Raw genomic sequence first — 24,147 nt, forward strand, 5'->3', positions numbered from 1 at the left:
ACAAAACCACATGACCAAGTCTGGTTATTAGGGAAAATGTGGGGAGCCCGATTATGGGAACCAGGGACAGACAGAGGGAGGCACTTTATAATCCAAAAGACAACCGTGCCACACGACCCCGAACCAATTGGACCAAACCAGGCGATAGCTGGAGAACTAACGCTAGGAGAAAATAATGGAAATGAATCAGAAACAGCCCCAACCACTAGTTTTCCAGAAATGTATAAGCAAAACTTTACTGATTCGACCCGAGGACCTGAAAACCCGGGAGAAGGGGACTTGTGGAAAATATTACAGGCCACTTTCCTAGTCCTGAATGAGACCCATCCAAATCTAACTGAGGAATGTTGGCTGTGTTACACCGTAAACCCCCCGTTCTATGAAGCCATAGGGGTAACAGCAAAAAGCAGACGAGTAAATGGGACCAACCCAGCTAGGTGCCTATGGAAAAAAGAAGGAGAAGAATCGAGAGGGATAACCTTGGCAAGGGTAACGGGGAGAGGAAGATGTATAGGACGAGTACCAGTGGAAAAACGACATCTATGTCAGGTTATGGGGAATTTGAGTGACCCTAAGAAACCTGCCAGCTGGATACTGCCAGCAGCAAATACTAAATGGGTCTGTAACACTCTCGGAGTCACCCCATGTATAAATATAGACCGATTTAATGAATCCAGTGACTTTTGTATTCAAGTATTGATAGTACCCAGAGTCCTTTACCACCCCGTAGAGTACGTTTATGAACAATATCAAAATATAGGACCCCACATAGTGAAACGGGAAATATTCACAACCTTCACTGTAGCAATGTTACTAGGAATAGGTGCAGCCGGGACAGGAACAGGAATAGCCTCACTCATACAGCAACACCGAGGATTCCAAGAACTAAGAGCCTCTGTAGATGAAGACCTCAGGAGGATCGAAACCTCCATCAAAGTCCTCACAGAAACATTAGATTCCCTAGCAGAGGTAGCCTTACAAAATCAAAGGGGGTTAAATCTATTATTCCTGCAACAAGGAGGACTATGTGCTGCTTTAAGAGAAGAATGCTGCACATATGTAAACAAGAGCGGAATTATACGGGACTCAATGGCAAAACTACGGGAGGGGCTAGAAAGAAGACAAAGAGAAAGGGAAAAACACCAAAGCTGGTATGAATCTTGGTTTAACTATTCTCCTTGGCTTACAACTTTATTATCAACGATAGCGGGTCCACTACTTCTCTTACTATTGGGACTCACGTTTGGCCCTTGTATTTTTAATAAATTGATTAGCATTGTAAAAGGCAGATTAGAAGCTGCTCACCTTATGCTCACACGAGCAAAATACGGAACCTTGAAGATGGATGATCCAGAAGAATCTCTGGAGATCAGCAAAAGGGAATTAGAGTGTTTTGACGAACAAAATTGAGTATCAAAACAAAGGGGGGATTGAGATGAGGGACTACATTTTGTTTGTCACGAAAAAGAGACCAGTGTGTTACAAGAGTTGTCTGCTGACTATTTCTTTACTACTTCATGAGATATGAGCCACAAGGATACCAGGGAAGGGGTTGCAGGAGCCCACACATAGTCCCACCCAGCAAATGGTACAAGCAGATAACTCACAGAAATAACGACCAGGGAAAGGCTGGGGAAAGGGCAGGGGCAGATAAACAGTCTGCAAGGCAGGACATTTGCTTGCTTAAGCTTGATAGGGCACAGTTTGCAAGGCAGGACATTTGCTTGCTTAAGCTTGATAGGGCACATATTGCATTAATCATAAGATTTTGGTAATTTTCCACAGAGAAGTCACCAAATAAGGACATAGGGTGAAGAAGACGCGGCTGAGGAAGACTCCGCAGCCTTTATCACCGACCACCAGGAGACAGAAGGATGACCCCCTAGCAACAACCAGCGCAGGCGCAGAGAACTCTGAGATAACATGGACTCCTGAAGGATGGAGAGGATAAAAGGACTGAATCAGAAACTAGTTGGGGCGGCAATTGGTGGAGCTGAGACTCCCCTGTTGCCCAGCGCTGAGCCTTTGCTTACATAGTATAACTGCTTCCATAATTAATAAATTCTTTGATTGGAAATTACTCGTTTTGAGTCAATTTTATAACAATGGGGTGTCCAGGGGGTCCCTGTGCCCAGGAAAGGGGGTGCACGGGCCCCGGTGTTGTGGAAGGTGGTGGCTGGGGGCTGTGGAAGGCAGGAGTGGGGGTCCAGGGGGTGCTGGGGTCCAGGAAAAGCGGGGGCTGGGGTGTCTGAGAGGGGGAGGGCCGGGAAAGGGGGTGCGGGGGGGCATTGGTGCTGCATGAGGGGGTGCAGGAGGGTCCCCGTGCTGGATAAGGGGGTGCAGGGGGGGTCCCTGTGCCTGAGAACGGAGGGTTTGGGAGGGTTCCAGTCTCAGATATGGGGGTGCACGGCGGTCCTGGTGCAGTGGAATGGGGGCTTAGGGGGTCCTGGTGCTGTATAAGGGGATGCAGTGGGGTCCCGGTGCCCAGGAATGGGAGTTCAGGGGTGCCAGTGCCAGATAATGGCCTGGCTGGGATCTGGTGCTGGGAAAGGGGGTGCAGGGGGTCCCAGGGCCAGATAACGGGATGCACTGGAGTCCCGGTGCCCAGGAATGGGGTTCCAGGGGGTTCCATTCCCGAGTTCCGGGGTTCAAGGGGTCCTGGTGCCTGAAAATTGAGGTTCAGGGGGTCCCAGTGCTGGATAAGGGGATGTAGTGGATCCCGGTGCCCAGAAATTGGGGTTCAGGGCGGTTTCCCTGCCTGGGAATGGGGGCTCAGGGGGTTCCAGGCTGCAGATAAGGGGGTGCAGGGGTTATCGGGGCTGAGGAAGGGGGTGCAGGGGGGGGTCCCAGTGCCCGGGAATGGGGTTGGGAGGGGGGGGTGGGCAGCAGCTGCTGGAGAGAGACTGGGACAGACTGGAATGGACTGGGACAGACTGGGAAAAGAACCCACTGGGAGCAGAACTGAGGCAGCAGAGATCATACTGGGATATACTGGGACCACACTGAGGGCTACTGGGAACATGCAGGGGACAATTGAGATTGGACTGGGAATGGTTTGGATCATCCTGGGACTGACTGGAATCATACTGGGAGTGATCAGATCTGTAGTAGGGGTGAAGAAGAGAAACTGGAATAATGCAGGGAGCAACTGGGATCATACTGGGAGCAGCTGCCCCATGCTGGGGTCATACTGGGATCATACTGGGACTGATGGGGTGACACTTGGAGTGACTGGCATAGTACTGGGAGTGTCTGGGAGTAACTGGGATCAAACTGGAGGTGACTGGACTTATACTGGCAGCAACTGGGACCACAGCGGGGGCAAATGGCATCGGGTAAGGTGTGACCGGGCTCATCCTGGAAGTGCCTGGGGCCACACTGGGCTCTTACTGAGAGGGACTGAGAGTGAAAGGAACCATACAGGGCATGACTGGGAGCCGCTGGGACCGTGTCGGGGGCAACTGGGATCCTACCGGGAGTGATTTGGACCATACTGGGAGTGACCGGGGGCCACCGGTGAGGCGGCGGCGGAGCTGGGAGGCGGCCGCAGCGCAGGTGGGAGCCGCGCTGGGTTGTGCGGGGGCTCGGGGCTCGCTGCGGGCCTCGGGGGCGGCAGGGGGCTCAGGCGGGTTCCTTGTGCCGTGTCCGGCCCGTGGTGCCGCTGCCGTGAGGGCGCTGCGGGAGCGGCTGCCCGCGGTCTCCTTGCGGCCGCTGCCTCGGCAGGAGCCGCTGCCGGAGCAGCGCTGGCTCGGCCCGGTTCCTGTGGCTGGCACAGGGGCGGCTGCCCCGTGCCCGGGGCTGTGCGGGGAAATTCACGTGGCCGGAGGTTTCCGTGCCCCGAGGAGACAGAGGAGTCCTGTACAAGTGACTTTATTGCTGAGCAGAGGGAGAGGCCGTGGCGCATTTGCCGTGCGCTCGCTGCCATTGTTGTAGTTCGCAGCCTCCTTTTTATCCTCATTTTCCCGGCTCATCTCCCTCTCCCTTTGCCCACTGGCTGAGGTACTTGGAAGGTTCAGACCTCCCGATCTGCCAACTGCACGTCCTCGTTAATGTGCACCCCCACTTTTGTAGAACAGCCGATATTCACGGCTCTGTTAAGTCTTTTTTGTTCTCGACGTTCAGGAATTTAGCGGGACTTTCTGCGAGCAGCAGTCCATGTTAATTAATAACATTTATTGAAGCTGGTGGTTTCGCCCCTTACTTCCTTATCTACAAGTCCCTGGCCCGCCGCTCAGCTGCTGAATGAGCTGCACTCTCAAGGTGCGGAGCATGGTAAAAAGGTGAGAGGTGCTGTAGCACATCAGAGCAGAAGCAGCATTCGTTTAACCCATGGTCTGCCAGGGAACCACAAAACCATGTCCCATTCCCATCCTTTCCACGTTTGGACTGGTACATGAGCTGCTTTTTTGTTTCCTTTGTTATCTGTTTCACCACTTTTGCTTTGTCATCTATTTGCCAAGACCAGTTTGAGTCATTTGATTTTCCACAAACTCCTCTTTTCTCTGCTAACAGATGATCTGATCCCATCCCATGGTGAAATGTTGTGTTCCTCATTTCAGTGGATTGCTCAGCAGGAAGGTCAGGAGCTGGAGCTGTCTGGTTGGTTATTCCGAGGACAGCTTGTAATCTAATGGTGCCATTGAAATGAGAAATGGGTTCTGTGGCTCCTGATATGAATTGGTTTGGGTTCCCAGGGGCTGGTCCATGGTGTTGTAGGATTTGTTCTGCTGGCCGTTCATCTTCTCCCCATCTTTGGCCGCTCTCTCCAGCCAGGGCTGCATCAATTGACCATTTGTCTCTAATTAAATCATCAAATACTTGGATTCCCAACTGATTTCCCGGAACTTGTGGTAGCAAGAACATCTCAGTGCTCTAATCCACCCTATATAACATAGACAGTGACAGCACACGTTGGAGTGGGCAGAGGGATGATTCCCCCCATTTATTTATAGTGAAGTTTTCCCAACATTCTCCATTTGCTGTTTCCCTGTGCAGCTTCACCCGTTTCTGTTGCAGGGTCAGATATCCTCACCCCGGGCTCTGCCTTGAGCTGTGCAAATTCCATCAGTGCAAGCAGGCAGAGCTCGGGGTGAGGGGCAGGGGGAACCAGCCCAATTCCTGCCCCAGGCAAGAGACCCAGGTACATTGGCCAGGCTTTGCCCAGCAGGGTTCATTTGCATTCCTAAAGCTCCTCTCCTGGCTGACTAGAACCAAAGCTTCTCTTCCAGGGCTGCCATCTGGTGAGTCACATGTGGCCCCCCGGAATCTGCTTTTTTAAAAAAAAGTATTAACTATTTAAGAGTTAAAAGTATCACGGTTAAAGCTCTTCAATTTTGCAAAATGCAACATAAAGGCGAACATGGAAAAACCCAGACCAAAAATTGATTCTCACCCTTCTGTCCCAAACCTACCTGACAATATAAAGTAGGATTATTATAAAAAATGTTTCTCATGTTGTAATCTTATCACTGAAACTGTAGGGAAAACAAAAACTCTCCAAGAATCTCTTTCGTGTGAGAGAGTCAAGGCATTACTTGGTTCTGGCCAGGATGTGCAACAGAAATACTTTCATCCACAAATAGCCTGGCTGAGCAGAAAAAATCATTCCATGACATGTCAGTTTTACTCGATTTTTCCTAAACTTTACGTAGTCTGAACCAATCTAAATCCACTGCTTTAATATTCATTGCTTCCAAGTCATGTAAGTTTTTAGTGTTTGGTTTCCTATTAGACTCGGATTTCTTCCCCTCTGCTGTGAATTCGGTCCACACTCCTGGATTTCCTTCTCAGCCTTTTCCAGACCAGGTGTCTCCAGCTGTGCGGGGGCAGTGTCTGGGGTAGCTGTTGGTTGCTGTTTGCTGCGGGGCGTTGATGTTTTGTTGCTGGTCCTTATCTCTGTGGGTGTCTTTTGGGCTATTCCCAGTCTGTTCAGATGTTAAACTCGTCTCCATTGAGTGGTGGAGATGAGTTTAACATCCAAACAGACTGGGAACCCCTTAAATAAAACCTTTAAAATTTCTTTCCCAAAGGCAAACCTTTGAGTAGAGAAACCTTTCTGAGCAGAGAAATAAGATTTAAAAGAACCAGGATGGGTACATTTTGCAGCAGTGCAGTCGCAGGCAGCCCAGAGTGTGGGTGTGAGTGAGCCCCAGGGTGGAATTGTGCCGCAGTGCTCCCCAGCAGCTGTGGCAGTGCAGGCCCAGCCAGCGCTGGAGCTGCAGCAGCGGCAGCGAGGCTTGGCCGCAGTGGCTGGAGGTGCCAGGGGAGGGTGGCCAGGATTCCCGAGGGTTTGAGCAGAGGATCTGTGGGCAGGCCCAGGGGCTTGGCCCGCTGTGGAGCCCTGGCTGCTGCTGCGTTGCCTTCAGGGCAGGCTCAGTGGGGCTCCCATGGTCCTGCTGCAGGTGGGAAGTGCAAATCTCCGGGGCTTCAGAGCCCCTGAGGCCAGGCTGAGGGGTCCCCCCGTGCTCAGCTGTGCTGGCGGCTGTTTCTGGCCTCAGGGACACTTGGCGTGGGCCCCTTGGCCACCAGTGGTGCTGCTTTGCACTCCTTAGGCAGGAGCCGATGGCCTGGCTGGGTGTTGGCAACAGCAAAGTCCCAGGGCAGGCTCTGTGCCAGCCCAGCTTCCTGGGGGAGAGATTCCACAGGAGACAGGATCCTGGCTACAGCCTGCCTTACATTTACATCCCTTATTTCCACCCTGCACTAGGTGGAGAATTGCCCAGGTAAGGAATTCCAGACATGAATTCCAAGGGAGATAATTGAATATCTGCCTTGGGTCTGGCTCTTTTTCTTGCCAAGGCCAATGGCAAAAGCTGTACCCATGGCATCTTGGTTTCCATCTCCGGCTTCCAAAGGTGTTTCTTTATTTCCCCATTCATTCTTTCTACCCAACCCAAGCTCTGGGCTTGCCAGGGGTTATGGAGGTCCCATTGTATTCCTAAAGCTGCCATAACCCCCTGAAGGGTCTTTCCTGTAAAATGAGTTCCCCATCTGAATCTATTGCTTCCACAATCCATTTTCTTTGAATTATTTGTTTTAGCAATAGGTTAATAAGTGATCCAGTGCTTGCTGAAGCAGTCAGAATTGCTTTTGCCCCCCTGTTAGGTGCCATGGTGTCAGCAGAAGATTTTGAAGCCTTCCTGCTCAGGGCATTTCAGTGCCAGGCTCTTACAAGCACCAAGAGCTCCGCGGGTTGGGCTGAGCATGGGCCGGTGACCTGCGCTTTGTCTGATTCCCCTTCCTTAATAACAGCCTGTCTTGTAGCTCTTTTCCCTCCTGCTGCCCTTGCAGAGCCATGCACAAACACATTGTCTCCCTCAGGCCAGGGAATGTCCCATCAATCTCTCCCAGCCTGGCTCGGGAGCTCTGTCCCTTGAGTGCAGTCCTGGGTTCCTTGCCAGCCCCTCTCCAGGCTGTTCAAACAGGAGGCTGGGTTAAACCCTTGCCCTGTCCTCAGTTCTGAATCCTCCTGTGCCATTGAACAAGTTTCATACTGTAATCACCGAGCCCTGCTCATCCATTGAGAGGCTCTTTTGGTTGTCAAAGCTTTAACTTGATGCCAGACTTGAACTCTAGGAGATCCTCCTGTTGTCATCAGTTTTCAGGCCTCTGCTCCCACGGAAGCTGTGGCTGCACAATTCTGCAGACAATGAGGCTGCTCTCTGGCCACTGGGTTAAACATTTTAGCACAAGAATTCCTTTGGCAAGACCCTGTTTAACGTCCACCTATAATTCAAATTCTTTTTCCCTGTCTGGAAGGCCCAGGCCACTCGCCTCAGTTAATCTTAATTTTAACACTTGAAAATTCTGTGTTTCCTCCTTGTGTCCATCCATCCAGTTTGTTGACTGGCAAGATAGGAGTGTTGTAGGGAGACACCCTTGGCTCCAAAAGCCCTGCCTTTAACAGGGACTCAATACCAGGCTGTGAGCCCTTCCTTCCCTCTCTTGGAACAGGGTAGTGCTTGTCCTGGTTGCTTTAATTTGTAGAGGCTCCATATCTAATTTTCTGTATTTCCCTGGGGCTGCCCACACTTCTGGGTTCACTTCAGCATAGGCCTTGTCAGACTTTTGACACAGAGGTACAACAGAACTAGCCTCTGTATCCCTTTTTACAGTATTAAAATCCAGCTCTCAAACTCCTTCCTAGTTAATTACAATCACAGGAGGAAGAAAAAGAAATTCATTTATTCCAAACCTATCCCCCACAGCTTCTAATAGTGGTTGAACAAATCATACCTGCTCATCTTTCCCACTCATTCCCTTAAAAATTAAAATATTCCTTTACTATTTTCCCCTTTAGGTCTAAGATTCAGAGCAGATTGAGAGGCCCTGTGTCCATCAGAAAATGCCTCCTCTCAATGCAGACCCACCTGAATGTTCTCAAGGGCTCCAGTGTGGAGGGTCCCTGGTGTGATGGGAGCTGTGACAGCCCTGCCAATCCATGTCCATCATGGGCTGGACTTGCTGGTCCTGAGGGTGCTGCTGTCTCTGCTTGCAGTGTCCTTGTGCCCTGCAGCCGGAGCCCTGATTCCTTGCCAGGGGCTGTTTGGGTGGGCTGTGCCCTGCCGAGGAGGGCAATGCCTCTGCCGGGTGCTTGTGGCCGAGCCGTGCCCTGGGTGCTGGGGCCCCCTTGGGCCCTGGGGCTGATCCCTCAGGGGCTGTAGGAGCTCTGCCCTGGCCTTTGCCTTCAGCTTGGCCTTTTGCTGCTCCCTTCTTGCATTCACCTGCTGGGCCTTTGTGCCCAAGTGCTGCAGGGCCTTCTTCTGCCCCTCCTGCAGCCCCCCTCAGTGCCTGTGGGTGCTTGTCTTGCTTTACAAGACAGGTGTCTGCTTGGGAAGGCAGAAAAAGCCTCTCTTGGAATGGAGAATGCAAAGCCCCTCCCTCTTAATTTTTAGGATAGTGAAATCAAGGGGCTCTCAGGCAAAGATATGGGATTAGGAATAACGGTTCTTTACTAGTGTGTATAATATAATGATAGTAGTGTGTATCAACAGCTCCGGCAGTGCCAACAAACAGAGCCCGGAGCCGGTCCCGGCCTTTCGGCCGCGGCGCTTTCCCCTTGGGTGCAGTTCCGGGCACGGCCGGCAGGGGCGCCGGTGGCTCCCGCGGGGCGGGGCAGCGCATCCCTGCCATGGGAACCTCTCTTAACGGCAATAGAGCAATCCCTTCATCTAACTCTTTCACTTTTTTACCTTCTGTAGCCTTTCTCCCGTGTTTTGAGAAAGAATTTGGAGAGGGCTGCCTTTTAACTGAGCTCCTAGTGTTTCGATAAGGTGCTTCCTGTAGAGAGAGGGATTTTCCCTGAACAGCCGGAGCTGTGGTTACCAAGGGGACGTAACTCAGAGCAGGAGGGGTCAGGGGAGGATATCCCGCCGAGGCTCGGTGGGAGTGTGGGCAGGGTCTGCTGCCGGAATCGCCAGAGGGGGATCTTCCCGTGGAGGCCGAGCCGGAGCGTGGGCAGCCCCCACATGGCTTCTGGCGGCTGATCCGGCAGCTCCCGGCAGAGAAAAGGCAGGTGGGAGACCCCGGCAGCAGCAGCGGCGCTGCCCAGCGCAGCTGGCACGGGCAGGGCAGCCGGGGATGGGATGGCTGGGACCCGCCCTCGGTGCGGTCGGCGCGGTGACCTCGGCCCACGCGGCAGGACAGAGCAACCCCATCTTGCCCAGCATGGCCGGCAGAGCGGCCGCGGGCCGGGCAGTGGGGCCAGGGCACACAAATTCACCGCCAGCGCCGGGGCAGGTGGAGCTGCCCTGGGCAGTGAGCCCGCACCTGGGATGGAAACCGGGGCAGGCGGAGCTGAGGCGGGCAGCGAGCCGGGACCCGGGACAGGCGCCTCGGCCGCCAACGGAGGGGGCAAGAGCTGCAGAGGATCCCACTCTCTTTCTGACTTTTCCTCTTGTTCCCCTCCCTTTCATTTCCCCTTTTTATTTTCTTGCTTTTTTCCTCGGGTGTTTCTGATACTTCAAAGATTTTTATTCTCCTAAAATCTCCTGTCTAACATATGGCATCTTCTCTTTCTTCTAGATTAAATGGGTTTTTTTCCAAATAAATCCAGAACCTAACAAATCTAAACTTCTGCTTGGATATTTTGAAATGGTCGACGAGCTAACTCATGACCTCCTAATGTTGTTTTTCCCATCACCTTTTTATTTATCCTTTGGCAAATTAAGCATCTTTCAGTGACTTGCTTTGCTACACCAAAAATCCCAGTGCACCCAAAATTCCTTAAAAAATGATCACACAAAGCTTGAGTACGCCAGTGGGGTTTCTGATGCACGTCTTCTAATCTTTTCCTAGTAAGCACATTTTATTAAGTAATTGTCTTCCATGTAGAAGTTTCTATTTCCCTGATTTATCTTGTTCATTTCCTATCTTGTTTAATTCTTTTTTCTCGGCTTCCCTAAACTTTGGAATTTCCAGTTTTTCCTCGTTTGGAGTTAATATTAACATAACTCTTTCAGCTCCATTTTCTGCTGTACCTTAGCTTTGTGATCTGCCCCCAGTTTGCCCAGTTTGCCTCTCCTTTGGCCCGGGCCGGGTTCCCCCCGCCCGCAGCGGCTGGGAGCAGCCGAGAGCCCCGCGCTGTCCATGCCGACCTGGCCCGGCTCCATGGCCGCTGCTGCCGCGGGCTGCGAGGGCTGCGGGAACGGGGCACCGAGGGTGTGGCTGCTGCTGGGGGAGGAGGAGGAGGGAGGGAAGGGCAGGGATGGAGGGGGAGGAGGAGGCGGGGTAAGGGGGGAGGAGGGGGAGAAGGAATGGAAGGGGCGGGATGGAAAAGGAGCAGGAGGTGGGGATAACGCAGAGGAGGAGGAGGAGGGGGGATGGAAGAGGAGGAGCTGGAGGAGAAAGAGCAGGGAAGGAGGCGGGGTGAGGGGGAGGAGGAGAGGGAGGTGGAGATCGGACAGAGGAGGAGCGGGAGGAAGAGGAAGAGGAGGGACAAGGGCGGATCAAGGCTGAGCTCAGGGAGCCACGCGGTCTCAATCCCTGCCTGAATTCGCAGCCCCCACCTGTGGGATCATCGCCCCCCCCATGGCTCCGGTGAGCGGGGAGGGGGAGCCCGGCCCGGATGTCCCGGGGGGTCCCTGGGTTGGGTTTTTGGGGGGATGTTTGGAGAATGAAGAAGTCCAAGGCTGAGCGGAAAAGGCCCCTCGGGGAGACATCGGGGGGTGGCGGTGGCGGCTGCCGGCAGAGGCAGCCTGGAGGAGCAGAGCCCTGTGTGCCCCAGGAGGCCAAAGTGGGGAGGCCAGAGAGGGGGGAGCGCCGCCATTGGCGGGAGCCTCAAGAGCCTGGAGAGGGGCAGGGGGGACTCCTTGGAGCCGCTGCAGCGCAGAGCAGAGAATGAGGGGAGAAGGGAGCCCGGGAGCCCAAACAGCCCCGGCATCCCGAAATGGGAGAGCCAAGAGGGGGCAGTGCGTCCCCAGAGACGGCCTGGGGGGATCTCGTTGCCCTTGCCTGTGGCACGGAGGCAAATCCCATGCTGTCCTTGTCCTTCCTCGCCCAGAGCAGGAGCTGAGCATGGAGAGCAGGGAGGACAAATGCCCGCGGCAGAACCTGGTGGCAGAGGCCGTTTTGAGCGGCTCCACGGCGCAGGAAGCCAATGGGGAGGAAAAGGCCCGGAGATGCCGCATGAGGAGGGGCTGCAAACGCAGATGGCGGGGATGTGAGGGGGAAAGAGCCAGCCTGGGCCGGGAAGGCGGCCGGAGATGGAGCCAGAGCTCGGAGCTGGTGCTCTATGAGCAGCTCCATGATGGGGAGAAGCCCCACACGTGCATGGAGTGTGGGAAGAGCTTCAGGTGGAACTCCGAGCTGATCAGGCACCAGAGGATCCACACTGGGGAACAGCCCTACGAGTGTGGGGAGTGTGGGAAGAGCTTCAGCCAGAGCTCCAACCTGATCAGCCACCAGAGGACCCACACTGGGGAGAGACCCTATGAGTGCTCCAAGTGTGGGAAGAGGTTTCAGACCAGCTCCAATCTCCTCCAGCACTATCGGATTCACACAGAGGAGAGGCCCTTCCAATGCCCCGACTGTGGGAAGGGATTCAAGCGCAACTGCACCCTCGTCACCCACCGGCGCATCCACACTGGGGAGAGGCCCTACGAGTGTGATAAATGCAGGAAGAGGTTTCAGACCAGCTCCAATCTCCTCCTGCACTATCGGATTCACACAGAGGAGAGGCCCTTCCAATGCCCCGACTGCGGGAAGGGATTCCAGCGGAACTGCACCCTCGTCACCCACCGGCGCATCCACACTGGGGAGAGGCCCTACGAGTGTCCCCAGTGTGGGAAGAGCTTCTCCAGGAGCTCTCACTTGACCCGACACCAACGGAGGCACCGGTAAGGGAAGCCCTGCGAGTGCCCCGAGTGCGGGAAGAGCTTCGTGCGCTGCTGCAGCTCCATCCCCCACTGGAGGAGGCACTTTGGGCACAGCCCTGGTCACTCACATTCCCTGTGATCCATGTTGGGAACACGCCTGGCTGCTTCTCCTTTTGGTTTGGCCTGAATTTTTTTCTCTTCTCCATCTCTCTCTACTCCAGAAGCCAAGAGGGATGGATCTGTCCCCTCAAAACCACTCAAATTCCACTGAAAATAACTGAGTTTTAACCCAAAAAGGCTCAATCCTACCTCAAATTCTTTGTTCCCTCCTCAAAAAACTCAATCCCATGCCAAACTCACTCCATTCCACAGCCACCAGGGTGAGATGGGGTTCGAAGGGGATTGGGAGAAGTGGGATCCCAATTTGGAGCAATGGGATGGGGATTGTGTGGGATGTATTTGATAGCAAATAAAACTTTCAAGAGGTCCTGATTTCTGTCCCGTTCATTTTCAGTCAGTTCTGTTTGCAGAGTGCCACCTTCTCAGCTGATTCAATTCCTATAAAAATCCCATTTTTTAAATCATCTAACCCAAACAATCCAAAAATCATTATCAAAATAAAACCACCCGCACACAATTAATGTTTTAAAAATAATTTTAATTTTTCAAGAGTACTTAAGGATGTTATTAAAGTTTAATTGTTTGGTTGAAATGTCTGAGAAATTATAGTGGTGTTTGGTTTTGTGTTTAGTGTATTTGTAATATGAATTGTTTAACTAAGATCTGTTAGATTGCATGTTAGTTTCTTTAGCTATTTTTCATCTGAAGTACTTTAGTCATCGAGTTCTTGGAACGTAAACTAGTTTGGGGGAAAAGTTTGCTGTGCATGAGTGTCTGTGAATATGCCCCAGGCTGATGTAAGGGGAAAGGTATTTCAGGGGATCCCCGAAGGTAACAGGGTGCTCCTGGCTGAGCGCCAAGATGCACCCGGCCGTAATAACCTTTGCTCCATGGTCCTGGTCCCCCATTAAACTTTTATTAAAGTCCTTTATTAACCTGTTTACATTTTCACAAGAGAGTGAACGTGTTTTTCACAGGCAGCTTCACAGAAACTGGAACACGTGGGGGTTCCCAGGAGGGGGCACCGCTGATCCAGGGCATGGAGGCGCTGCCTGCAATCGTCCATAACCGCCCATAAGGAGCCTCCAGGGCTTTACCCTCCATGAGCTGCAGCAGACGTGTCGGGAAAGGTGACAAGAACCCGTGGAATGGTCCTTGTTGCAGGCAGATTGGCCACTTGCAGCTCTTCAAAACTCCCTCCCGTGAAAAATTAAAGAACTTCAACCATTCAAAAATGTGAAAAATGCGTTCACTCTCCTGTGAAAATCTAAAAAGTTTAATAAAGAACAATGGGAGACCAGGACCATGGAGCAAAGGTTATTATGGCCGGGTGCATCTTGGCACTCAGCCAGGAGCACCCTGTTACCTTCAGGGATCCCCTGAAATACCTTTCCCCTTACATCAGCCTGGTGCATATTCATAGAGCCTCATGCACAGCAACTGGGAAGGGTTTAACACTTTACTGGGTATATTAGCGTTCAGAAACACATAATCACCAGAATGATTATATGCAGGTGCTTTTATTGAAGAGCTCTGGGTGTCAGGGGTACCAGCCCAAATCTGACTCCGACATGGGTTCGGGATGGACATGTTTTTATATTCTATCCTTATATAACTTTCATGTTAATGATTGAACTTCAATTGTTCTATTGTATACATAGATTTCAGCCAAGCATGGGCTCCTCGTGGCCCCCCTCAAACTTCTAACATAGTTCCTCATGATTCTTCTTATGATTAAACAATAATTATATTTAATTACTAAACAATCATCACATCTAACAATTATATCATTTATCATGTTCTGCTTACGCAGGTGCAATTTCACATGATCTGGCAAGCACAAAGCCTAACATTTTCAGAGTCTATTTTTGACATTTTTCCAGGGCCCCACTATCATTCTCCCCCCTTTGAAAGCATTTTCACTTCACTATAGGTGTAAATGTTTTCACTTGATGCAGTCCTTTATTTCTCAATTTATACTTGATGTTCTTCAAGTCCATGGTTGATGTAAACGTTGTCGTGGATGCTGTCATGCACTGGAGAACCAGAAGATGGTGGGCGTGGATCTCGTGTCAGAGCCTTTATTATCTTCTGGTTCCAGGATGTTTTCTTCTGTATCTCTCCTTTCAAGATGCTGTGAACTAACCAAATTGCTAAGAATACAATTAGTAAGATTATCACACTCTCAATGATAGATTTAATCCATGAACGCACATTCCACCCTACCCCTTTAAAGATTTTGCCTAGCCAGGTCGTAGTCAAATCCTTTTGCTCTTCTTGTGCTTCATGCTCTCTTTGTTTCAACTGATTGATGTCATATTCTACATCTGCAGTTACATTTGGGATGTGAACGCAGCAATGACCAACCCGTCCCTTTAAAAATCCACATCCTCCATGCTCTTTCAGGAGTAACAAATCTAAGGCTAATCGATTTTGTAAAGTCATTTTTGTGGTGGCTTGTAATTGTACGTTTAATTCTTTAAATCCTTCCCGGGTGACTCTTGCCAGTCTATCTACCTGACCTGTAAGTTTGTACAGCATCTCCCTACTCTGATAGTTTGCTGTAGGACCAAGCAAAGACTCTAGGGCCCACCCAAATTTCACTCCACCAGAGGGTTCTTGCCAAGTGTCATCTGGATTTTCATTGTCTAGAACTTCTCTTCTTGCTCTTATCTGCACAAGTTCATGTTTTCCGTTAAATGGGGACTTTTTCCAAATTGGACATGAGGTTGGGAGGCCTAAAGTAATTTCCTTTACTTTCCCATCTACAGGCAGATGTGTTGTCCAGGTGCCATCGCTTGCTGCCCATACAAATTGTCCTGGACCTCGGACTGTACTCCTGGTACATCCTACAACTGCTTTGTAATTCCCTCTGCCTTGTTTATGTTTGATCCCTCTGCAAGCACAGCCAGTTTGTAGGGCTATTGCCAGGGGTGGCATCTGCTTTATCTCTGCATCATCAGAAGTGCAGTCATAAGTACATGCCCACCAACTTACTTGGTCTGCCCTCGTTCTGCTGCTGGTGGCAGTGTTTGTTACTGCTGGATCTGTTTCATTCTCGGGGCCTTCCCACTTAATGCACCAAGGGGTGTTTGCCATACATTGGAATCTTTGAAGGATACTCACAGACCACGCACTGTCCCAAGGCTCTGTCTGACCTTTCTGATCCTTGGCCTCACACTTCCATACCAGAGTGGTTTCTGTAACATTTTCTATAATCTTTTTATAGTGTGGCAAATAGCATTGCCATTGTGTGATGCCTCCTGATTCTCCCATAGGGGTTCCTAGTGTGCCATCACTTAGAATACAGTCTTTCTGGCCCATGGGTCTCATCCATGTTCCTATTTTCTCCCAAGTTTCCTTGATTACTTGCCTCGATTCGGGTACCTGTTTGCATGCAATTGTTTTGTTCTTTTGTATTTCAGGTAGTTTTGATGTTGTGATTCCCCAATTTACTGGATCTCCTGCTGCCCTTTTGTATTGGTATACAGGCAGTTATTCTACAGGTGTTTTGCATTTTGGCAAAGGCTTTGACTAATCCAATCATTACATTCTCAGCCCAAACTGCATTAGAAACCTTTATCACCTGTGTTTCTGCTTGTACCTCTCTCTTCATTCTAGAATGAAGAGTGGTTAGTTGATCTTTTTGCATTCCACATCCCAAAGACATTAATGACCATAACATTGGCACAATTACTGATAGCATTCTCAAAGTGATTAAACACATCTTATCTGCAGCCTTGTTGGTTCCAGAGTTTACACAGGCCGTGATCCAGGATGGATTTTCTTCACTCGGGTATAGTGAATCCAGGGGTCCACGTCGGCTACTTTGGCTGCTGTAAAGGTGGTCAGCAGTACCTGGTGGGCTCCACTCCACTTTTCTTTCAGCGGTTCTTCGTTCCAGTTCTTGATGTACACCTCGTCTCCTGGATGTATGTTATGAACTGGGTTCTCGAGAGTCAGCGGTCTATTCCACACGAGGATGCTCCGGAGCCGAGCTAAAGTTTTCCCGAGAGACAGAACATAATTATACACTTCCTGCTTTCCTGTGACGTGCACATTAGGGTTAGGCTCAGGAGATTCATATGGTTTCCCATGCAATATCTCCTAAGGGCTGACTGACATCCCACTCCTAGGCTTTATCCGAATCCTCAACAGTGCTATTGGCAAAGCCTGGGGCCACTGCAATTTGGCTTCTTGGCATATTTTACTGATTTGCCTCCTTAGTGTCTGATTCATCCTCTCTACCTGTCCATTTGACTGGGGTCTCCATGGTGTGTGGAGGTCCCAAGTTATCCCCAGCAATCTACTTACCTCTCTTACTACTGTAGCTATGAAATGGGGCCCCCTATCTGATGATACCCTAGGGGCACCCCGAACCTGGGAATAATCTCCTGTAGTAACCACTTTACTGTTTCCTTTGCTTGGTTGGTGCGACAGGGAAGGGCTTCTGGCCACCCAGAGAATGTGTCAACCCCCACTAACAGGTATTTGTATCCTCGAGTTCTTGGCAAGTCTACAAAATCTACCTGCCAATAGTCTCCTGGCTCTATTCCTATCCGAATTCTTCCTAGCTGTGCCTGTCGTCTAGCCACTGGGTTGTTTTTCAAGCAGATATCACATTTTGACATTACTGATTTTGCCATTGTTAACATCCGTACCAAAATTAAACTCTGCTTTAGCAATTTTACCAATGCCTCTGCACCCCAGTGACATTCATTATTTTTAATTTGTAGAACTTCTCTCATTATCAAGGGGGTACCACTATCTGTCCTTGTGCAGTCACATACCATCCCTCTGAATTCTTTTGTGCATTTAGCAAACGTGCCAGTCTCTCATCTTCTACTGAATATTTTGGTTCTGGAGGCAAATTGAATTGGGATACGTTAAGCTCTAAAGGTATCAATGCCATTGTTGTTTGCACCTCTCGAGCAACCTGTCGGGCTCTCTAGTCTGCCTTTCGATTTCCCTCACAGATTTTGGAGTTTCCTGATTGCTGTGCTTTACAGTGTATGATTGCCACTTGTTCAGGTTTTTGTACTGATTTTATCAATTGCAGGACTGCATCCTGATGTTTAATGTGCATACCCAGAGAAGGACAATAGTCCCCTTTCTTTCCATAGTGCTCCGTGTACATGCACCATTCCAAAAGCATATTTTGAGTCAGTCCAGATATTTACCTTTTTCCCTTCACTTAATTCTAGGGCCCTGGTTAAAGCAACCAGTTCTGCCTTCTGGGCAGATGTATTTGGTGGTAATGCCTTTGCCTCCACTGCTGTACTGACTGTTGTTACCGCATACCCAGCGTATCTGGTTCCGTTTTCCACAAAGCTGCTCCCATCTGTAAACAGCTCCCACTCTGGCTGCTCTAGTGGGACGTCTTTCAGGTCTTCTCTTGCTGAGTAGGTGTACTCTATTACCTCCACACAGTCATGCTCTAAATGGGCCTTCTTCAGTTGTGGTACCTAGGAACAAAGCTGGATTCAAAAGGTTAGTTGTTTTTAATGTGACATCATCCTGCTCAGTCAGGACTACCTGGAATTTCATCGTCCTGCTTGGGGATAGCCAATGGCCCCCTTCTGCTCTAAGACAGTGGTTACCATGTGTGGTACATTGACATCTATGTGCCTTCCCATCGTGAGCTTCCTGGCTTCTTGTATCAGCATCACAGTGGCTGCGACTGCCCGCAGACATGGAGGCCACCCGGCACTTATGCTGTCAAGTTGTTTGGAAAAGTAGCCCAGCGGCCTTTTCCAGCTTCCCAGACCTTGGGTCAGGACTCCTAGTGCTAGGCACAGCCTTTCATGGACAAACAGCTGAAAATCTTTAGACAGATCAGGTAAGCCTAATGCTGGAGCAGTTGTCAGTGCTTCCTTTAATTTTAGGAAGGCTTCTTTCTGTGGCTTGCCCCAGGTGAATGGCTGCATCTTCTGAGCTTCACACAGGGGCTTCGCAATCATTCCACAGTCCATGATCCACAGGCGACACCATCCTGCCATCCCGAGGAAGACTCGCAGCTCATGTAGGTTCTGGGGCTCTGGAATAGCACAAATAGCTTGGATACGGTTAGTGTCTAGTTTTCATTGCCTTTGTGAAATTTCACATCCCAGGTAGATCACAGTCTGTTGGGCAATTTGTGCCTTTCCTCTGGATACTTTATAACCTCCCATTCCCAGGGAATTTAAAATCTCAATGGTTACCTTTATACAGGTTGCTTTTCTTCTGTAGCTGTTAGTATATCATCAACATACTGCAACAACAGGTATTGGTCTCTTGGTACTTGCCCACTCTCGGTGCAAATCTCCAGCTCCTTTGCCAGTTGGTTTCCAAATAGGGTCGGCGAGTTCTTATATCGTGTCCAGGTGAGCTGGGTCTTTCTCCCACTCCCTGGGTTTTCCCACTCACAGGCAAACAGTTTCCTACTTTCTTTGTCAAGGGGGAATGCAGAAAAAGGCATCTTTTAAATCAATTTCAGTAAACCACTTATATATCTCCTTTACGGATGTTAGCAATGTGTAAGGATTTGTTACCACTGGAGAAATGTCCTTTGTTATTTTATTTATTGCTCTCAAATCCTGCACTAATCTATATTCACCATTTGGCTTCTTTACTGGAAATATTGGTGTATTCAATTCTGATTCACATTCTTCTAGAATTTGGTATTTCAAGAACTTATCAATAATCATTACTTATTCCTTGCCATGCTTCTGGTTTTATGGAATAGTGTTTGACTTGTAGAGGCCTCGCCCCTTCTTTTAACTCTACATGCACTGGTTGTGCCAATTTAGATTTCCCTGGTATATCTGTCTCCCATACAGAGGGAATCACTGCATCTTCTACCTCCCTAGGGATAGAGGGAACAGGTTTTTCTTTGATCATTAAAATCTGTCCCGTCTTTGATTCAGATATTTTCATTATAAGCTCCCCATTTTCAAAGGTTATTACCGCATCAAGTTTCGCTAGCAAATCTCTCTCTAAAAGTGGAATTGGACACTCAGGTACGTATAGGAATTTGTGTGTTATAACTTTGTTCCCAAAACACAAATCTTGGGGTTGCAAGAATGGCCATTTCTCCTCTTTCCCTGTAGCGCCGACTATTGTTGTTTCCTTGTCCCCAATTTGTCCTTGCAAATCACTCAATACCGAGTAAGTAGCTCCTATATCTATTAGAAATTTGACCTCTTTATGTCCTAATTGTATATTTATAACAGGTTCCTTAACTTGTTCTACTGGCTCTGTGTCTAGTCAGCTGGTATACTCCCCCAAAACCATCCCCTTGTAACCTGCTGGCACTGATTGCCCTGGTGAAACTGGTTGTTCAAGTCTGGACATTGTCTTTTCCTGCTGAACTTCATATAGTTTAGACCAATTTATAGTTTTGGGCACAGCGTTCTGAACTCCTATTTGGATCCACTCTTGATATTTCCGTAGTCTCCCCATATCGCAAAATAAATTAGGGTCCCAATTTGGATCCTCAATTGGGAAATTCTTATCTAAATTCCCTGTTACGAATCCATTTCTGATGTTCTCTCTTGCCCTTTCTTTGTCTGCCTTAAGTGCCATCTCTTTCTCAGTGGAATCCATCAAAGTATCTAATATTAATATATTAGATATATTATATATATTATATAGATATATATTAGATATATTATTATACTATATATAATTATATATATATATATATATATATATATATATATATATATAATATTAATATACATATTATTGTATGTCATCCCAGTCAGGATTTTGAGGTTTTTATAACCATTTTTAATACTCATGCCATTTTATCAGGATTTTCTCTATGAATTCTGGCTGATTGATTCCAAATAACTAAATCTGCAGGAGAGAAAGGCACTTTTATAAATACTGGCCCTTCCACTCCTACACTTTGTCGCAAGGGGGCAATTACAATCCGTTTTTGTCTGCCTATGTCTTTTCTATCCATAACTGGGGCAAGGTAAGACCGACTCCTGGTTCTGTGGGCTACCCCATCGTTGATTCTCTCTCTCTCCTTCCTGCCACAGTTAGGTTTTGCTCATCTTCCGAGGAAGAGGGATCAGGTGACGATGGGAGAGGAGAATAAAGAGGGAAGGGTGTACTAGACGAGACCGGTTCAGGACTAGGTGGGGTAGGAGCAGGCAGTGGGATAGGGACAGATGGAACAGGTGGGATAGGGTTAGGTTCTCTTGTTCCTATTGGAGCTACCTGTAAATCAATATCTGTATAATTTTCCCTACTCAGGCTTTCTTTCAACGCCAAGTGTTCTAAACAACGTTCCTCACAAACCCCACACTTATTGCTTGCAGATGTTTTAACCATCATTAATCCACATTCATCCTGCCATTCTGGCTTTGCCCGTAAATAGAAAAACAAATCAACATACGGAACCTCATCCCATTTTCCTTCTTGTTTACAAAACGACATTAACTGCGAAATAGTGTTATATTGCAGAGTTCCGTATTTTGGCCATTTGTCACCATTCTCCAAGGCATATTCTGGCCACCATGTATTACAATAATCAATCAACTTAGCTTTACGTAATTCTTCCCCAAAATTACCCTGTTTCCAATGTGCTAGTAAGCACCCCAAAGGAGAACTTTGCGGGATAGAGGTGTTGCCGCCCAAAATCCCTTTCAGTTTCTCCCTTCCAAATATACCACAAATTGCCGAACCCGCAACACTTTCGCGATTGTCTTATGGGACGGCGCCTGGGCTTGTACCAGCAGGAATTCCTTTAGCCCAACCAAGCATAGCTTTCGCTGCGTCTCATTGGCAGGCACCCAAACCAAAGTAAAAAGCACCTTACCTTTCTCCCGGGGACGTGGCGAGCGGCAGAAGCGGTCGCGGCCGATCGAGCTCCCCGAGAATCCCTCGGTGCCGGCTGGAGCGCGGTCGAGTCGCGAAACTCGCTCAGCAGCACCCGCAGGGTCCCATCCGGGGTCGCCAAAATGTTAGCGTTCAGAAACACATAATCACAGAAGCGATTATATGCGGTGCTTTTTATTCAAGAGCTCTGGGAATCAGGGTAGTTTCCACCCAAATCTGATTCCGACCATACATTCGAGGTGAACGTGTTTTATCCTCTATCATTACATAACTTTCATGTAATTATTAAACCTATATTGTTCTATTGTATGCACAGATTTCAGCTAAACATAGCCCCCTTTAAATTTCCAACATAGTTTCTCATGATTCTTCTTATGGTTATAGAATAATTATATTTAATTACTAAACAATCACCACATCTAACAATTATATCTTTTATCATACTGCTTACGCAGGTGCAGTGACCTGAGAAAACACAAAGCTCAATATTTTCAAAGACTATTTTTAACATTTTCCAGGGCTCCACTATCACTTTTATTTCTTGTGGAAAAAACCCTCCATCTCAACCAGGCACCCATGGCAAAAACTGGGCAACTGCCTCTGGAATTCCTTATATCCAAGGATAGCTCCCAGACAAAAGCTGCCAGCACTGACAAGTCTGGCTGGCCTTGGCTTCCTGAGGGCTGGCCCTCATCTGCCTCTGAAACACTGGGGCTGGGTGCTTTCCTTCCTCATAAAAAGAACTCTTCTTCCTGTCCAGGCACCCACAGCCAAAACTGAGATTGCACCTCCAAAATGCCCAATGTCCAAGGAAAGCCCCTAGACAAAAGGTGCCAGGAGAGACAGGTCTGGCTGGCTTGGCCTGAGAGTGGCCACCTCTCATCTTCTTCCTAAACACTTGGACTTTGTGCTTTACTTTCCTATGGGCAAAAACACCCATCTTGACCATGGCCAAAACTGGGATTCTACCTCCAAAACTCCGTACATCCAAGGATTGCTCCCAGGTGAAAGCTGCCAGGACAGACAGGTCTGGCTGCCCTTGGCCTCCTGGGGGTGCCTCTCCCCTGCTGTCCAAACACTGGGGCTGGGTGCTTTCCTTCCTATGGAAAAGAACCGTCCTTCTTATCCATGCAGAAACGGCCGAAATTGGGGTTCCACCTCCCAGATTCCCAATATCCAAGGGTTGCTTTCAGACAAAAGCTGCCAGGACAGAGAGGTCTGGCTGGCCTTGGCCTCTGATGGCCGCCTTTCATCTGCCCCGGAGACACCACCGGTGTTCTGTGCTTTCCTTCCTGTGGAAAAGAACCATCCTTCTCCTCCAGTGTCCATGTCTGAAACTGGGATTCCACCTCTGAAATTCTCAATATCCAAGGGTTGCTCCCAGCAAAATCTGCCAGTACCGTCAAGGCTGGCTGGCCTGGGCCTCTGGTGGCTGCGCCTGCAAAAGCGGGGCTGGGTTCTTTCCCTCCCATGGAGATGCCTGGGACACTGTGGGGACCTCATGGAACCAAGGGGATCATTGTGGCCCCACTGGAGCCCAGGGAACCAAGGGGATCATTGTGGCCCCACTGGAGCCCATGGAACCAAGGGGATCATTGTGGCACCACTGGAGCCCAGGGAACCAAGGGGCCATGGTGACACAGAGGGGCTCCATGGACTCAGAGACCATTGTGGCTCTGTGGGGCCTGATGGAACCATGGAGACCATTCCAACCTTCAGGGCCTGGTGTCACCAAGGGGGCATTATGACACCTCAGGGCCCCATGGAAGCAAGGGACCATTGGGACACTCTGGGACCCCATGGAACCCAGGGAACATGGAACAGCTCTGGCTGGCTTGGCCTCCCAGGGGCCACCTGACAGCTCTGGCTGATCTTGGGATGTCAAGGGCTGCCTCTCATCAGCTCCTGGAGCACTGGGGCTCTGTGCTTTCCTTGCTATGGAAAAGAGCTGTCTGACTTTCCAGATGGTCATTGCCAAAACAGGTACTCTCCCTAAAATAATTCCTATTTGCAAGGGTATCTCACAAAACAAAACCTGCCAGGTCTGGCTGGCCTTGGCCTCTGGTGGTCACCTCTCATCTGTCCCTGAAACACTGGGGCTCTGTTCCTTCATTCCTATGGAAAAGAACCAGCCTTCTTGTCCAGGGACCATGGCCAAAATTAGAATTTGGCCTCCCAAATTCTGTATATCCAAGGATTGCTCCCAGACAAAAGTAGCCAGGACAGACAGGTCGGGCTGGCCCTGTCCTCTGGTGATTTCTTTAGACTCTGAGCTGAATGTTTTCATTTGGAAACACTTTGGAGAGGGTCCAGAGATGTCCCAAGGAGGGGGGTTTTGGAGGCCTTGGGAACATGAGCACTGTATAGGGACAAAGGAGCTCTGTGCTCAGTGGGGTGGAGACTGAGGACAGTGGAGCAGAGCCATGAGAGTGTTTAAAGAGCGATTTCAGGGCTGGTGGATCCTTTTGACATAGTGGAAAACAGCCAGAGAGAGAAAGAATTAACGCCAAGGGCAGCTGGGGAGGCCCAGAGTGGCTGCAGGAGAAAGGAATTTCCCTGTCAGGGCAGGGCTGTGGTGCAGCACGTCCCCAGCAGGAGCCTGGAGCAGCCCCAGGCTTTGTGTGGGGAGGCAGGGGCAGGCAGGAGGCAGAGCTGTCAGCAAAGGAAGGGCCCAGCCAGGTGGGGCAGCCGGGGGATGCCGAGAGCCTGCAGGGACAGAGGCCAGGGCAGGGACACCGTGGGACAGCCTGGGCTGCACAGGGCACAGGGATGGGCAGCAGCTGCAAGACAGCCCTGACAGAGCCAACCTGGGCAGCGCTTTGGCCATGGCTGCTGGCCCTGGGCCTGAGCCAGGAGGGGACAAGTGACCCTTGCAGGCCTGGGG

The 24,147-nt window shown here is 49.8% G+C and overlaps 1 protein-coding gene across 1 annotated transcript in view; it reads left to right on the top strand.

Moving 5' to 3' along the window:
• The window catches only part of LOC143696053 (uncharacterized), a 1,205,294-nt gene that overhangs the window by 666,532 nt on the left and 514,615 nt on the right, over positions 1–24,147 (top strand). The window contains 1 exon segment of the mRNA XM_077191259.1: positions 11,787–12,335. Coding sequence (XP_077047374.1) covers positions 11,787–12,335 — 549 coding nt within the window.

The sequence above is a fragment of the Agelaius phoeniceus genome, chromosome 28 (assembly GCF_051311805.1).
Source record: "Agelaius phoeniceus isolate bAgePho1 chromosome 28, bAgePho1.hap1, whole genome shotgun sequence".
NCBI lineage: Eukaryota > Metazoa > Chordata > Aves > Passeriformes > Icteridae > Agelaius > Agelaius phoeniceus.